Source organism: Oncorhynchus gorbuscha, linkage group LG03 (assembly GCF_021184085.1).
Source record: "Oncorhynchus gorbuscha isolate QuinsamMale2020 ecotype Even-year linkage group LG03, OgorEven_v1.0, whole genome shotgun sequence".
NCBI classification, from domain to species: domain Eukaryota; kingdom Metazoa; phylum Chordata; class Actinopteri; order Salmoniformes; family Salmonidae; genus Oncorhynchus; species Oncorhynchus gorbuscha.
In genome coordinates this window covers 98,758,919-98,775,299 of record NC_060175.1, presented here as the reverse complement: position 1 = coordinate 98,775,299, position 16,381 = coordinate 98,758,919, and the positions used below count along the sequence as shown (strand labels likewise).

Here is a 16,381-nt window from a genome sequence, read left to right as displayed (position 1 = left end):
CCTCTCTGTACATGGTGACTCCCCCTCTCTGTACATGGTGACCCCCCTCTCACTCTGTACATGGTGACCCCCTCCCCTCTCACTCTGTACATGGTGACTCACCCCCTCTCACTCTGTACATGGTGACCCTCCCCTCTCTGTACATGGTGACCCCCTCCCCTCTCACTCTGTACATGGTGACCCCCTCCCCCTCTCACTCTGTACATGGTGACCTCCCCCACTCTGTACATGATGACTTCCCCTCACTCTGTACATGGTGACCCTCCCCTCTCTGTACATGGTGACCCTCCCCCCACTCTGTACATGGTGACCTCACCTCACATTGTACATGGTGACTTCCCCTCACTCTGTACATGGTGACCCTCCCCTCTCTGTACATGGTGACCCCCTCCCCTCTCACTCTGTACATGGTGACCCTCCCCTCTCTGTACATGGTGACCCTCCCCCCTCTCACTCTGTACATGGTGACCCCCTCTCACTCTGTACATGGTGACCCCCTCTCACTCTGTACATGGTGACCCCTCCCCTCTCACTCTGTACATGGTGACCCCCTCCCCTCTCACTCTGTACATGGTGACCCCCTCCCCTCTCACTCTGTACATGGTGACCCCCTCTCTGTACATGGTGACCCCCTCTCTGTACATGGTGACCCCCCCCCCCTCTCTGTACATGGTGACTCCCCCCTCTCTGTACATGGTGACCCCCTCTCACTCTGTACACTCTGTACATGGTGACCCCCTCCCCCTCTCACTCTGTACATGGTGACTCACCCCCTCTCACTCTGTACATGGTGACCCTCCCCCTCTCTGTACATGGTGACCCCCTCCCCCTCTCACTCTGTACATGGTGACCCCCTCCCCTCTCACTCTGTACATGGTGACCCCCTCCCCCTCTCACTCTGTACATGGTGACCTCCCCCACTCTGTACATGATGACTTCCCCTCACTCTGTACATGGTGACCCTCCCCTCTCTGTACATGGTGACCCTCCCCCACTCTGTACATGGTGACCTCACCTCACATTGTACATGGTGACTTCCCCTCACTCTGTACATGGTGACCCTCCCCTCTCTGTACATGGTGACCCCCTCCCCCTCTCACTCTGTACATGGTGACCCTGACCTCCCCTCTCTGTACATGGTGACCCTCCCCCTCTCTGTACATGGTGACCCTCCCCCTCTCTCTCTGTACATGGTGACCCCCCCTCTCACTCTGTACATGGTGACCCCCCCTCTCTGTACATGGTGACCCTCCCTCTCTGTACATGGTGACCCCCTCCCCTCTCACTCTGTACATGGTGACCCTCCCCCTCTCACTCTGTACATGGTGACCCTCCCCCTCTCTGTACATGGTGACCCTCCCCCCCTCTCACTCTGTACATGGTGACTGACCCCCTCTCACTCTGTACATGGTGACCTCCCCCCTCTGTACATGGTGACCCTCTGTACCCCTCTCACTCTGTACATGGTGACCCTCCCCCTCTCTGTACATGGTGACCCTCCCCTCTCACTCTGTACATGGTGACCCTCCCCTCTCTCTGTACATGGTGATCCCCCTCTCTCTGTACATGGTGACCTCCGCCCACTCTTACATGATGACTTCCCCTCACTCTGTACATGGTGACCCTTTACCCCCCTCACTCTGTACATGGTGACCCTCCCCCCCCTCTACATGGTGACCCTCTCACTCTGTACATGGTGACTCCCCCCCCTCCCCTCTCACTCTGTACATGGTGACCCCTCCCCTCTCACTCTGTACATGGTGACCCCCTCCCCTCTCACTCTGTACATGGTGACCCCCTCCCCCTCTCACTTTGTACATGGTGACCCCCTCCCCCTCTCACTCTGTACATGGTGACCCTCCCCTCTCACTCTGTACATGGTGACCCTCCCCTCTCACTCTGTACATGGTGACCCTCCCCTCTCACTCTGTACATGGTGACCCTCCCCCTCTCTGTACATGGTGACTCCCCCCCTACATCTCTCTGTACATGGTGACCCCCCCCTCTCTCTGTACATGGTGACCCTCCCCCTCACTCTGTACATGGTGACCCCCCCCTCTCTCTGTACATGGTGACCCTCCCCTCTCACTCTGTACATGGTGACCCCCTCCCCTCTCACTCTGTACATGGTGACACCCTCCCCTCTCACTCTGTACATGGTGACCCCCTCCCCCTCTCACTCTGTACATGGTGACCCCCTCCCCCTCTCACTCTATACATGGTGACCCTCCCCCTCTCTCTGTACATGGTGATCCTGCCCTCTCTGTACATGGTGACCTCCCCTCACATTGTACATGGTGACCTCCCCCACATTGTACATGGTGACCTCCCCCACTCTGTACATGATGACTTCCCCTCACTCTGTACATGGTGACCCCCCTCTCTGTACATGGTGACCCTCCCCCACTCTGTACATGGTGATCCTGCCCTCTCTGTACATGGTGACCTCCCCTCACATTGTACATGGTGACCTCCCCTCTCTGTACATGGTGACCCTCCCCCTCTCACTCTGTACATGGTGACCCCCTCCCCTCTCACTCTGTACATGGTGACCCCCTCCCCTCTCACTCTGTACATGGTGACCCCCTCCCCCTCTCACTCTGTACATGGTGACCTTCTCCCCTCTCACTCTGTACATGGTGACCCTCCCCCTCTCACTCTGTACATGGTGACCCCCCCTCTCACTCTGTACATGGTGACCCTCCCCCTCTTTCTCTGTACATGGTGACCCTCCCTCTCTCTCTGTACATGGTGACCCTCCCCTCTCACTCTGTACATGGTGACCCTCCCCCTCTCTCTCTGTACATGGTGACCCTCCCCTCTCACTCTGTACATGGTGACCCCCTCTCACTCTGTACATGGTGACCCTCCCCCTCTCTCTCTGTACATGGTGACCCCCCTCTCTGTCAGTACTGTATGTCCAGGTAAATGCTTATTGTGAACCAGTTCGTGATGTTGGTTTGTCTCTTGTTCTCAGGGCAAGGTGACCAGCGGCATCAAAGGGCTGTTTCACAGAAACCCAAAGCAGGTTTCTCTCGACAGCCATGCTGCTGCACAGCTTAGTCATAAGCACACGTTCGGCGCCCACCTGCTGCGCCGCACGGCCAGCGCGCCCACCAAGGTCCTGCCCAAGGTCAAGGAGGGTTTCCCCGAGATCGCCACCGACACCAAAGACTACCGCTCAGAAGACACCAGCGAGGACCGGGAGTTAGAGGACAGCCACCTCATTGCTTCCTCCCAGCCCCCGCTGCTCCACCAGGGCACCTGGGACACCACGGCCGCCGTTGCCCCCGCCGCATCACGCCAAGGCACCAACAGGCACCATGGCACCAACGAGGCTTTCCACCCCGACGAGGGCAAAGGTAAGGGCTCACCCTAACCCCGCCGAGAGGAACGCCTGCTCTTGCATCATGCCCCACCGGCGCTTCCCCTCCCCTCCTACCCCCGACTGCCGGAGTGGCGCCCCGCTGCCCAACTACGGCAGTGCTTGCGGCCCGGCCCTTGGCACTACCACAGCAGCTCCGACTGTGGCAGCTTGTCGCTCGGCGACAGTTGCTGCAGCTGCGAGAGCCTGGGGAGCCTCGAGCTTGGCTCCTACTCTGCCTCTGCGAGGGGTTCTTGACAGCGGCAGGCTCGCCGTGGGCACCCTGCAGCGTGAGATGAACCTCCTCTTTGCTCAGAAGATGGACGAGCTGCACAGTAAATGCCCCATGTTCTTTGCCAGGAAGGTGGAGCTGCCATTGCATTGTCCACAGTAGTACCCATTGAGGTGTTTTAGAAGCACCCACAGCAGTCCCTTACAGTTGCCACAGTGAGCACATGTGCAGTGCAGATCCCCTAGTAATAAGCCATGTACTGTGAGCAGTACCCCCAGAAGACCCACCCTTCAGAGAGCTGATGTCTATGGGTTTATAATGTAGTCTAGAACCCAGGTCCCCTCACTAATCAAAATCACTCTTTTTTTCTAGACCTCCAGTTCTTCCACCAATCAAAAGTTACCTTTAGTGTTCTAGACCTCCGGTTCTTCCACCAATCAAAAGTTACCTTTAGTGTTCTAGACCTCCGGTTCTTCCACCAATCAAAAGTTACCTTTAGTGTTCTAGACCTCCGGTTCTTCCACCAATCAAAAGTTACCTTTAGTGTTCTAGACCTCCGGTTCTTCCACCAATCAAAAGTTACCTTTAGTGTTCTAGACCTCCGGTTCTTCCACCAATCAAAAGTTACCTTTAGTGTTCTAGACCTCCGGTTCTTCCACCAATCAAAAGTTACCTTTAGTGTTCTAGACCTCCGGTTCTTCAATCAAAAGTTACCTTTAGTGTTCTAGACCTCCGGTTCTTCCACCAAAAAGTTACCTTTAGTGTTCTAGACCTCCGGTTCTTCCACCAATCAAAAGTTACCTTTAGTGTTCTAGACCTCCGGTTCTTCCACCAATCAAAAGTTACCTTTAGTGTTCTAGACCTCCGGTTCTTCCACCAATCAAAGTTACCTTTAGTGTTCTAGACCTCCGGTTCTTCCACCAATCTTCCAGTGTTCAACCTCCGGTTCTTCAAAAGTTACCTTTAGTGTTCTAGACCTCCGGTTCTTCCACCAATCAAAAGTTACCTTTAGTGTTCTAGACCTCCGGTTCTTCCACCAATCAAAAGTTACCTTTAGTGTTCTAGACCTCCAGTTCTTCCACCAATCAAAAGTTACCTTTAGTGTTCTAGACCTCCGGTTCCCTCACCACTCAGTCACCCTTTTGTCTAGACCAACTCTGGACCTCAGTTCCACTGCTTTTTCTCTACATTGTTCCCCTCTGACCAAGGCGTGGACAGAGCTGATTTAGACCTGGGACACCGGCTGGATGCAATTATGTATCAGGTAGAACAGAAAACCTGCAGGCTCCAGACCTCGTAGAGTCTGAGTTGAAGAACGCTGATCCCCTCACCAATCAAATGTGACTTTAGCTCATTAGCACATAAATTCCCACTAACTACCCATCGTTACTTGAATGTATAAGCTCAATGGTACTAAAAGGCATAATTGTAATAATGAGTAGCAAACTAGTAATGAGTCGTAAGAAAATTATTTCATCATTTTGTGCCCAACAGCAAGGAAAAGAAAATGCAACGAATAATGAGAAATCCACTATTCTATGGAAAGTACACCACCTTGTTTGATAATAATATAATAATAATATATGCCATTTAGCAGACACTTTTATCCAAAGCGACTTACAGTCATGTGTGCATACATTCTACGTATGGGTGGTCCCGGGAATCGAACCCACTACCCTGGCGTTACAAGCGCCATACCAGCTGTCCTCTCACCCCTGCTCACCCAGACTTAGTATCTCCCACTCAGTGCAATACATCAAAGGAAATCACAAGTTGGATCATTTTTTGGGAGGGGGGGGTTTATGGCGATGTTACAATGAAGGATGTTCACCACACATTTAGCACAATGTATTTCTATTCTATTACTATTCTATTATAATATTTCTCTACTTTTCTCTTTAAACTCAGCTTCAGCTGCTACCCTTTCACTTAACACAGAGGCTCTCTTGTGTTACAGTCTGTAATTAAATGGCATATATTAATTAGTTTGTGGTAAGTTGTACTGTCTTTTCACAGCACAGTATACTTCAGTATATCTGTTGTAGACATGGTTTTTAAATAGTTTAGAAATGTGATATTGTGAAGTTGATCGTTTTGCCCTTATAATGAAGTAGTATTCTGATACTTTATCAATTTTCTCAAATGACTCTACGCACTCTTCTTTCAGCCCTCTCCTCTGCACTGTTCTCTCTGCTAACCTCCTTGTTTCAGCCCTCTCCTCTGCACTGTTCTCTCTGCTAACCTCCTTGTTTCAGCCCTCTCCTCTGCACTGTTCTCTCTGCTAACTTCCTTGTTTCAGCCCTCTCCTCTGCACTGTTCTCTCTGCTAACCTCCTTTGTTCTGTCCCTCTCCTCTGCACTGTTCTCTCTGCTAACCTCCTTTGTTCTGTCCCTCTCCTCTGCACTGTTCTCTCTGCTAACCTCCTTGTTTCAGCCCTCTCCTCTGCACTGTTCTCTCTGCTAACCTCCTTTGTTCTGTCCCTCTCCTCTGCACTGTTCTCTCTGCTAACCTCCTTTGTTCTGTCCCTCTCTGCACTGTTCCCTCTGCTAACCTCCTTGTTTCAGCCCTCTCCTCTGCACTGTTCTCTCTGCTAACCTCCTTTGTTCTGTCCCTCTCTCTGCACTGTTCCCTCTGCTAACCTCCTTTGTTCTGTCCCTCTCCTCTGCACTGTTCTCTCTGCTAACCTCCTTTGTTCTGTCCCTCTCTGCACTGTTCCCTCTGCTAACCTCCTTGTTTCAGCCCTCTCCTCTGCACTGTTCTCTCTGCTAACCTCCTTTGTTCTGTCCCTCTCTCTGCACTGTTCCCTCTGCTAACCTCCTTTGTTCTGTCCCTCTCTCTGCACTGTTCCCTCTGCTAACCTCCTTTGTTCTGTCCCTCTCTCTGCACTGTTCCCTCTGCTAACCTCCTTTGTTCTGTCCCTCTCCTCTGCACTGTTCCCTCTGCTAACCTCCTTTGTTCTGTCCCTCTCTCTGCACTGTTCCCTCTGCTAAACTCCTTTGTTCTGTCCCTCTCTCTGCTAACCTCCTTTGTTCTGTCCCTCTCCTCTGCACTGTTCCCTCTGCTAACCTCCTTTGTTCTGTCCCTCTCTCTGCACTGTTCCCTCTGCTAACCTCCTTTGTTCTGTCCCTCTCTCTGCACTGTTCTCTCTGCTAACCTCCTTGTTTCAGCCCTCTCCTCTGCACTGTTCCCTCTGCTAACCTCCTTTGTTCTGTCCCTCTCTCTGCACTGTTCTCTCTGCTAACCTCCTTGTTTCAGCCCTCTCCTCTGCACTGTTCCCTCTGCTAACCTCCTTTGTTCTGTCCTTCTCTCTGCACTGTTCTCTCTGTTAACCTCCTTTGTTCTGTCCCTCTCTCTGCACTGTTCCCTCTGCTAACCTCCTTTGTTCTGTCCCTCTCTCTGCACTGTTCTCTCTGCTAACCTCCTTGTTTCAGCCCTCTCCTCTGCACTGTTCCCTCTGCTAACCTCCTTTGTTCTGTCCCTCTCTCTGCACTGTTCCCTCTGCTAACCTCCTTTGTTCTGTCCCTCTCTCTGCACTGTTCTCTCTGCTAACCTCCTTGTTTCAGCCCTCTCCTCTGCACTGTTCTCTCTGCTAACCTCCTTTGTTCTGTCCCTCTCCTCTGCACTGTTCTCTCTGCTAACCTCCTTGTTTCAGCCCTCTCCTCTGCACTGTTCTCTCTGCTAACCTCCTTTGTTCTGTCCCTCTCCTCTGCACTGTTCTCTCTGCTAACCTCCTTTGTTCTGTCCCTCTCCTCTGCACTGTTCTCTCTGCTAACCTCCTTGTTTCAGCCCTCTCATCTGCACTGTTCTCTCTGCTAACCTCCTTTGTTCTGTCCCTCTCTCTGCACTGTTCCCTCTGCTAACCTCCTTTGTTCTGTGCCTCTCTCTGCACTGTTCCCTCTGCTAACCTCCTTTGTTCTGTCCCTCTCTCTGCACTGTTCTCTCTGCTAACCTCCTTTGTTCTGTCCCTCTCCTCTGCACTGTTCTCTCTGCTAACCTCCTTGTTTCAGCCCTCTCCTCTGCACTGTTCTCTCTGCTAACCTCCTTGTTTCATCCCTCTCCTCTGCACTGTTCTCTCTGCTAACCTCCTTTGTTCTGTCCCTCTCCTCTGCACTGTTCTCTCTGCTAACCTCCTTTGTTCTGTCCCTCTCCTCTGCACTGTTCCCTCTGCTAACCTCCTTTGTTCTGTCCCTCACTCTGCACTGTTCTCTCTGCTAACCTCCTTTGTTCTGTCCCTCTCTCTGCACTGTTCCCTCTGCTAACCTCCTTTGTTCTGTCCCTCTCCTCTGCACTGTTCCCTCTGCTAACCGCCTTTGTTCTGTCCCTCTCTCTGCACTGTTCTCTCTGCTAACCTCCTTTGTTCTGTCCCTCTCTCTGCACTGTTCCCTCTGCTAACCTCCTTTGTTCTGTCCCCCTCTCTGCACTGTTCTCTCTGCTAACCTCCTTGTTTCAGCCCTCTCCTCTGCACTGTTCCCTCTGCTAAACTCCTTTGTTCTGTCCCTCTCTCTGCACTGTTCTCTCTGCTAACCTCCTTTGTTCTGTCCCTCTCTCTGCACTGTTCCCTCTGCTAACCTCCTTTGTTCTGTCCCTCTCTCTGCACTGTTCTCTCTGCTAACCTCCTTGTTTCAGCCCTCTCCTCTGCACTGTTCCCTCTGCTAACCTCCTTTGTTCTGTCCCTCTCTCTGCACTGTTCCCTCTGCTAACCTCCTTTGTTCTGTCCCTCTCTCTGCACTGTTCCCTCTGCTAACCTCCTTTGTTCTGTCCCTCTCTCTGCACTGTTCTCTCTGCTAACCTCCTTGTTTCAGCCCTCTCCTCTGCACTGTTCCCTCTGCTAACCTCCTTTGTTCTGTCCCTCTCTCTGCACTGTTCCCTCTGCTAACCTCCTTTGTTCTGTCCCTCTCTCTGCACTGTTCCCTCTGCTAACCTCCTTTGTTCTGTCCCTCTCTCTGCACTGTTCCCTCTGCTAACCTCCTTTGTTCTGTCCCTCTCTCTGCACTGTTCTCTCTGCTAACCTCCTTGTTTCAGCCCTCTCCTCTGCACTGTTCCCTCTGCTAACCTCCTTTGTTCTGTCCCTCTCTCTGCACTGTTCTCTCTGCTAACCTCCTTGTTTCAGCCCTCTCCTCTGCACTGTTCCCTCTGCTAACCTCCTTTGTTCTGTCCCTCTCTCTGCACTGTTCTCTCTGCTAACCTCCTTTGTTCTGTCCCTCTCTCTGCACTGTTCCCTCTGCTAACCTCCTTTGTTCTGTCCCTCTCTCTGCACTGTTCTCTCTGCTAACCTCCTTGTTTCAGCCCTCTCCTCTGCACTGTTCCCTCTGCTAACCTCCTTTGTTCTGTCCCTCTCTCTGCACTGTTCTCTCTGCTAACCTCCTTGTTTCAGCCCTCTCCTCTGCACTGTTCCCTCTGCTAACCTCCTTTGTTCTGTCCCTCTCTCTGCACTGTTCCCTCTGCTAACCTCCTTTGTTCTGTCCCTCTCTCTGCACTGTTCCCTCTGCTAACCTCCTTTGTTCTGTCCCTCTGTCTGCACTGTTCTCTCTGCTAACCTCCTTTGTTCTGTCCCTCTCTCTGCACTGTTCTCTCTGCTAACCTCCTTGTTTCAGCCCTCTCCTCTGCACTGTTCCCTCTACTAACCTCCTTTGTTCTGTCCCTCTCTCTGCACTGTTCTCTCTGCTAACCTCCTTGTTTCAGCCCTCTCCTCTGCACTGTTCTCTCTGCTAACCTCCTTTGTTCTGTCCCTCTCTCTGCACTGTTCCCTCTGCTAACCTCCTTTGTTCTGTCCCTCTCTGCACTGTTCTCTCTGCTAACCTCCTTGTTTCAGCCCTCTCCTCTGCACTGTTCCCTCTGCTAACCTCCTTTGTTCTGTCCCTCTCTCTGCACTGTTCCCTCTGCTAACCTCCTTTGTTCTGTCCCTCTCTCTGCACTGTTCCCTCTGCTAACCTCCTTTGTTCTGTCCCTCTCTCTGCACTGTTCTCTCTGCTAACCTCCTTTGTTCTGTCCCTCTCTCTGCACTGTTCTCTCTGCTAACCTCCTTGTTTCAGCCCTCTCCTCTGCACTGTTCCCTCTACTAACCTCCTTTGTTCTGTCCCTCTCTCTGCACTGTTCTCTCTGCTAACCTCCTTGTTTCAGCCCTCTCCTCTGCACTGTTCTCTCTGCTAACCTCCTTTGTTCTGTCCCTCTCTCTGCACTGTTCCCTCTGCTAACCTCCTTTGTTCTGTCCCTCTCCTCTGCACTGTTCCCTCTGCTAACCTCCTTTGTTCTGTCCCTCTCTCTGCACTGTTCTCTCTGCTAACCTCCTTGTTTCAGCCCTCTCCTCTGCACTGTTCCTTCTGCTAACCTCCTTTGTTCTGTCCCTCTCTCTGCACTGTTCTCTCTGCTAACCTCCTTTATTCTGTCCCTCTCTCTGCTAACCTCCTTTGTTCTGTCCCTCTCTCTGCACTGTTCTCTCTGCTAACCTCCTTGTTTCAGCCCTCTCCTCTGCACTGTTCCCTCTGCTAACCTCCTTTGTTCTGTCCCTCTCCTCTGCACTGTTCCCTCTGCTAACCTCCTTTGTTCTGTCCCTCTCCTCTGCACTGTTCCCTCTGCTAACCTCCTTTGTTCTGTCCCTCTCTCTGCACTGTTCCCTCTGCTAACCTCCTTTGTTCTGTCCCTCTCCTCTGCACTGTTCCCTCTGCTAACCTCCTTTGTTCTGTCCCTCTCTCTGCACGCTCTCTCTGTTCCTAGTGCAGAATTGAGGGGATGACAATAGCCAGGTAAGGAGAACCCTTGAATGTCTGCACCCTCACCCACTGTTTTCTGCTCATTCCCTGTGACTGTCTTCATAACCCTCCTTCACCCAGTCTCTGTAAGCACCGTGTACGCAGACTGGATCAGGGACTACGGTACCTGAACTCCTATAATAATAAACACTTGTTTTTTGATTTCCGTTGCAAAACGTGTTTGCTACGTTACGCACTAATTAATATGACCCAAGTAGTCAGTCACAGATGGGGGTTTAACAACACACTTTGTCGTCAACACACTTTGCACTGTGTTAGGACAAGCATGTCGAGGTTGAGCTAGGGACACAGATCTCACCAGAATGATTTGGGAGTGTTTGACTGTGTTTTGGGGCACATGGAGTCTCACTTGTGTGAATCATCATTTCCACTCATAACTACCCTGCTGGTAATTCCCAGTCCATTGTTGCCATACTGTTACGTTTTCAGCTCAGAACCATCCTGATCATCAGTGTATGAACGCAATTCATCAGAATGAATATTGGTCATTTAGGCATCCATCCATCAAGGTCCCATTTTAGTGCTCTGTTCTAGTCTTTATAGCTTAAACGTTACAGATTCCCTGGTTTGTAGAACTGTAAAGGTGATTTCAGATTGAGATGACATAAGCAGTGTTTTACCGTGAATACGGTCTCCGCTATAAAGCGGGAACATTGCCTTTTTAAAACTGTCAATCATGCTGTAAAGCTGAACTTCCGGGATACTGATTGAACGCATAACCATATGTTGAATTGCAGTTATGTTTCGTGTGAAACATATTTGTGTATATGCTGTGTGCATCATAAGATCCACATGATGATACTATACGTCCCTGCCCAACCTGGCCAGGAAGAGCCTCACCTGTCTGAGCAACGGAACCTCCCCCGGCTGACATTGCAGTAACCATTTTGACTGTTGATAATGAATGTAGTCCTGTGCTTACAGATTTGGTGCTCCTCTTCTCCCCCCCCCCCCAGACCCTTCCACAGTGCAGAGACCAGCTCCCCCTATTCGACTGCTCGCACCAATCGCTGATGAACTGGGGGACCACCATCTCACTCACTCCTCTTCCACTCCAGCAGACCACTCATCCACACGTCACTCTCCACTTCCACCGCTCCCTATATCCACAGCAATCACCATCTTCACCTCATCCCCGGCTTCTAAGAGTGAGGCGGACAGTCCCGTTAACGGTAGGGGGGAGGAGGGTCCAGTTAACGGTAGGGGGGGAGGAGGGTCCCGTCAACGGTAGAGGGGAGGAGGGTCCCGTTAACGGTAGAAGGGACAACAAGAGACCACCTGCCCTTCACAGGACTACCTCGGCCCCTGTGACACATGACCCCAAAGACCTGAAACCCTCACAGTACAGCGGAGACCCCCGGGTCGATGATGGCACCTCGTCACCAGTGGGGCACTCTGCATGCCGAGTGGAAGCACCGTATACAAAGGACGATGCTGAACTCAAGACTGAGCTAAGTGCAAAGTCCCCTGTTCCTCTCGCCGACCCCTCTGTAGACGCCAGCCCTCTGAAAGTCCAGGCCCTGAGAGCTCTGTTTGGCAGCAGCCCATTGAACTCGCCTGTCAGAAGGACCAAAATGGAGGGCCACGTGCAGGCGGTGGCTGGGGGGCAGCAGCCGTCATCAGCCATGCCAGAGATGTGCACCGACGCCACCCTGAACGACCGGCTGTGGAGCAAGCTGGAGCCCAAGCCAGGCAGCCACAGAGACAGCGTGTCCTCATCCTCCAGCATATCGTCCAACGACACCGTCATTGACCTGTCTCTGCCCAATCTGGCCAGGAAGAGCCTCACCTGTCAGAGCAACGGAACCTCCCCGGGCGACATCTTTCCGGACCCACCCTCCTGGGTCAACCGGCCATGCTCTGCCATAGCCTCCTTCGAGGCGCTGCAGGTCAGCAAGAGCAAGTCCAACCCCAACCTCCTGCAGGGCCACCTGGGGGAACCAGAAGACAAACTGCAACCCAGGCCCCTCTGCGCCCCCAGGGAGCCTCCAGTGGAGTCACCCAGCAGAATAACCCAGAGGAGGCACACCTGGAGCCGCCTCTACATGGAAGGGCTGAAGCATTCCTCCCCCCCAGCCAAGAAGCCCTCTGCTGCCGCAACCAGCCCCCGGGATACCGTGGCCTCTATGTCTAAGAGCCTGGGGGACTTGACCTCGGATGACATTACCTGCAACTTTGACAGCAAGTACCGCAGCATCACCCGCAGCTTCATCATTAGGCCTTTCCAGAACGACCTGCAGCAGGGTTACCCTAACCATAATCCCCAGAGGCCCCGGCTGCCCAGCGACCTAACTGAGCAGCTGAGGAGGCTGACGGACGTGGAGCCCCTGACAGCTCGCGACTTTGCCCCCCAGGTGCGCCAGGGGCCCCGGGAGGAGCCCCCGCTACGGAGGACGTCGTCCCGGAGCCAGAGCAGGGTGCGCTACATCGCCAACAGGGCCAAGCAGGCCCAAGAGAGGCAGAGGCTGCAGTGTCTCAACCAGTCCCACCCTGCTACTGGCGCTGCTAACGCTAGCATTAGCGGTGGCGGTAGCCCCATGGAGGAGCGGGGGAACCCGGAGGGGGCGTGCTGCGTAGCCCGGAGCCCCTGCGCTAGCCTGGATCTGCTGAGCCAGCTCAGCACTCCAGGGCCCCCCAACAGACAGTCCCAGACCTCCCTGAACTCTGACAACAACGAAGTCTTTTTCATGCTCAAGCTCTGAGAATCAGACTCCTTTTGGAACTGAGCGTGAGAGACGCATAGAAGCATAACTCATTTAAAATTCCATCCAGCTTTCCAGGAAGGTAAATTGTAATTTTTAAAGGAATGACATTCTGTATATCTTGATAGGATGTGTTTTTAAATGTATTTAATCAAGGAGAATCATGCTACTTCCAGACAGTCACAAGCACAGTTTTACTCTGATACATGTGTTCAGAAACTCACATTAACTATGAACACCTATACACGGCAAATGCCTAGCAGGTCACAAAATATGGACTAGTCATTTTTACCACAATGGTCACAACAAACACCAAATAATTGCTCAGAAATAATAGAAACAGCAATGAGTTGTATAATGAAAGCATTCTTTACCAATGCACTCATTTGATTGCACAAAATGAGGAATGGTGGAATGTGATTGGATAAGCAATGCCTGCCTGACTGTCTAGGTACACAGTGACTTCCATGTTTGTATATGCCTGACTGTCTAGGTACACAGTGAAGGCCCATGTTTGTATATGCCTGACTGTCTAGGTACACAGTGACTTCCATGTTTGTATATGCCTGACTGTCTAGGTACACAGTGACTTCCATGTTTGTATATGCCCGACTGTCTAGGTACACAGTGAAGGCCCATGTTTGTATATGCCTGACTGTCTAGGTACACAGTGACTTCCATGTTTGTATATGCCTGACTGTCTAGGTACACAGTGAAGGCCCATGTTTGTATATGCCAGACTGTCTAGGTACACAGTGACTTCCATGTTTGTATATGCCTGACTGTCTAGGTACACAGTGAAGGCCCATGTTTGTATATGCCTGACTGTCTAGGTACACAGTGACTTCCATGTTTGTATATGCCCGACTGTCTAGGTACACAGTGAAGGCCCATGTTTGTATATGCCTGACTGTCTAGGTACACAGTGAAGGCCCATGTTTGTATATGCCTGACTGTCTAGGTACACAGTGAAGGCCCATGTTTGTATATGCCTGACTGTCTAGGTACACAGTGAAGGCCCATGTTTGTATATGCCTGACTGTCTAGGTACACAGTGAAGGCCCATGTTTGTATATGCCCGACTGTCTAGGTACACAGTGAAGGCCCATGTTTGTATATGCCTGACTGTCTAGGTACACAGTGACTTCCATGTTTGTATATGCCTGACTGTCTAGGTTCAAAGACTTATGTTGTGAGTATTCATTGTGACTTGAGCTGATCCTAAAGTAGCAATAGATGACCATTAGTGGAGTTTTACTATTCTAAAACCCTTTTTAAACTTCACATTTTAACGATATGTATATACTGTACTTTTAAAATGTGTAGAATGTTTTATTTTATTTTATATTTATTGAGCCAGTAGTTCTGAAAGTAGCGCTCATGAGACAAAACTGGTCCTCTCAAATTGCGTACTCTACGACACGTGCAGGTATGTGCATCACATCTTAGCTTTCTCTTTTGCTCTGCTTTGTGTGTATCTTGCTAGCTGTCACTCAAACGGCGAGGGGCTGAAGCTCATTGGCTTGAACTTGAATTGCTAGGGGGCTGACCCATGTGGGGAGAATGTAGGGAAAATGGCACCTCTCACCATCCAGCTTTCAAACTACAGATTCCGTGGCTAATTTGAGGAATTATTCTCATAGATTCTGCATGTATGATTTACATGTTGACACATCCAGCCCAAAGCGGGAGGTTCATAAAATACTTACTAGTCGCCAAAGTTCTTGAGCATGTCTTTGAATTGAATAATAATCTGGGTTAACTCATTATATATCACCAGTAGCCCAGCCATGTGCTAGAAATATTTGTAAACAACTTAAACAAGTGTAATATATTGCAGATTATGGATTTTTTTTAAAGATTGTTGTTTAGTCAATGTGGAGTCTTTACTGAAAAGGATAAGAATAAATGACAACAATAATAATTATTTTTCCTAAAAATTCTTAAATCCAACTTTTTAAATTTTGTGAGTACAGTGAAGTGTGATTTGAGTGAGCTGCCAGTGATTTGGAAAGCTGTACCATACAAGTTATTCTACTTCTAGACTCTACTCCTGCTACCTGTTTTTTTATTTGACTGCATGTTTTTTAAACACTTGTGTACGTCTCTCTTATTTTATTATACAAAAAAAGTGTTTTTTATTTGGGGAAGTGATTTGTCGACCACTTCTTGTCTTGCTCAGTGTTCAGGCTGTTGAATGATGATTGGTTACACTGTCTTTGTAGATACTCAACCAGATGGCATTGACCCCGTTTCCAAGCATGTTTAGTTGCAGTTTGCACTGCCATGCCAGTTCTCCACAAAACTTTAGGATCAATATTGAAGTAAAAACCAGATGTAATTATGAACTGAATAAATCTCTCTTGTATATTTAACAAGCTTATTTTGTTAATCCAACGTCGCACTCTTGTCTCAGTGTTTGGGCCGGAGATTTATATTCCAACAAAATGGGAAGCCTGTTGAACTTATCCCTACAGAAGTTGCCATGGTTGTGCCATGTAGAGCTTTGGGCCAAATCAAAATGTATTTGTCTCATGTGCCGAATACAGCAGGTAGGGAATTGCTTACTTACAAAAGCCAAAAGCCAGAGAAAATGCAAAGCACCAAATTCAAATAAATTACTAAAAATCTAACTTGCATGAAATCACACATGTAAGATACCAAATTAAAGATACACGTGTTGTAAATCCAGCCGAAACGTCAGATTTCAAAAAGGCTTGTCGGCGAAAGCAAACGATGCTATTATCTGAGGATAGCACCTCCGTAAACAAAGAGACAGAAGCATATTTCAACCCTGCAGGCGCGACACAAAACGCAGAAATAAAAATATAATTCATGCCTTACCTTTGACGAGCTTCTTTTGTTGGCCCTCCAATATGTCCCATAAACATCACAAATTGTCCTTTTGTTCGATTAATTCCGTCGATATATATCCAAAATGTCCATTTATTTGGTGCGTTTGATCCAGAAAAACACAGCTTCCAACTTGCCCAACGCGACCACAAAATATCTCAAAAGTTACCTGTAAACTTTGCCAAAACATTTCAAACAACTTTTGTAATACAACTTTAGGTATTTTTTAAAGTAAATAATCAATAAAATTGAAGACTGGATGATCTGTGTTCAATACAGGAAGAAAACAAACTGACACTACCTTTCTGGTCACGCGCCTCTATCTAACAGTACACTTCAAGTGACCCTTGTTTTGAACAGGGCTACTTCATTACACAAAGGAAAAACCTCAACCAATTTCTGAAGACTAGTGACATCCAGTGGAAGCGGTAGGAACTGCAGGATGGTCCCTCAGAAATCT

The 16,381-nt window shown here is 50.0% G+C and overlaps 1 protein-coding gene across 1 annotated transcript in view; it reads left to right on the top strand.

Annotated features, from left to right (window-relative positions):
• The window catches only part of LOC124032352 (1-phosphatidylinositol 4,5-bisphosphate phosphodiesterase eta-2-like), a 314,070-nt gene extending 301,703 nt beyond the window's left edge, over positions 1–12,367 (top strand). Inside the window, exons 22-23 of the mRNA XM_046344691.1 lie at positions 2,978–3,362; positions 11,323–12,367. Of these exons, the coding sequence (XP_046200647.1) occupies positions 2,978–3,362; positions 11,323–11,597 (660 nt within the window). The 3' untranslated portion in view covers positions 11,598–12,367. The remainder of the gene's footprint in view (positions 1–2,977; positions 3,363–11,322) is intronic.
• Positions 12,368–16,381: the final 4,014 nt, after the last annotated feature.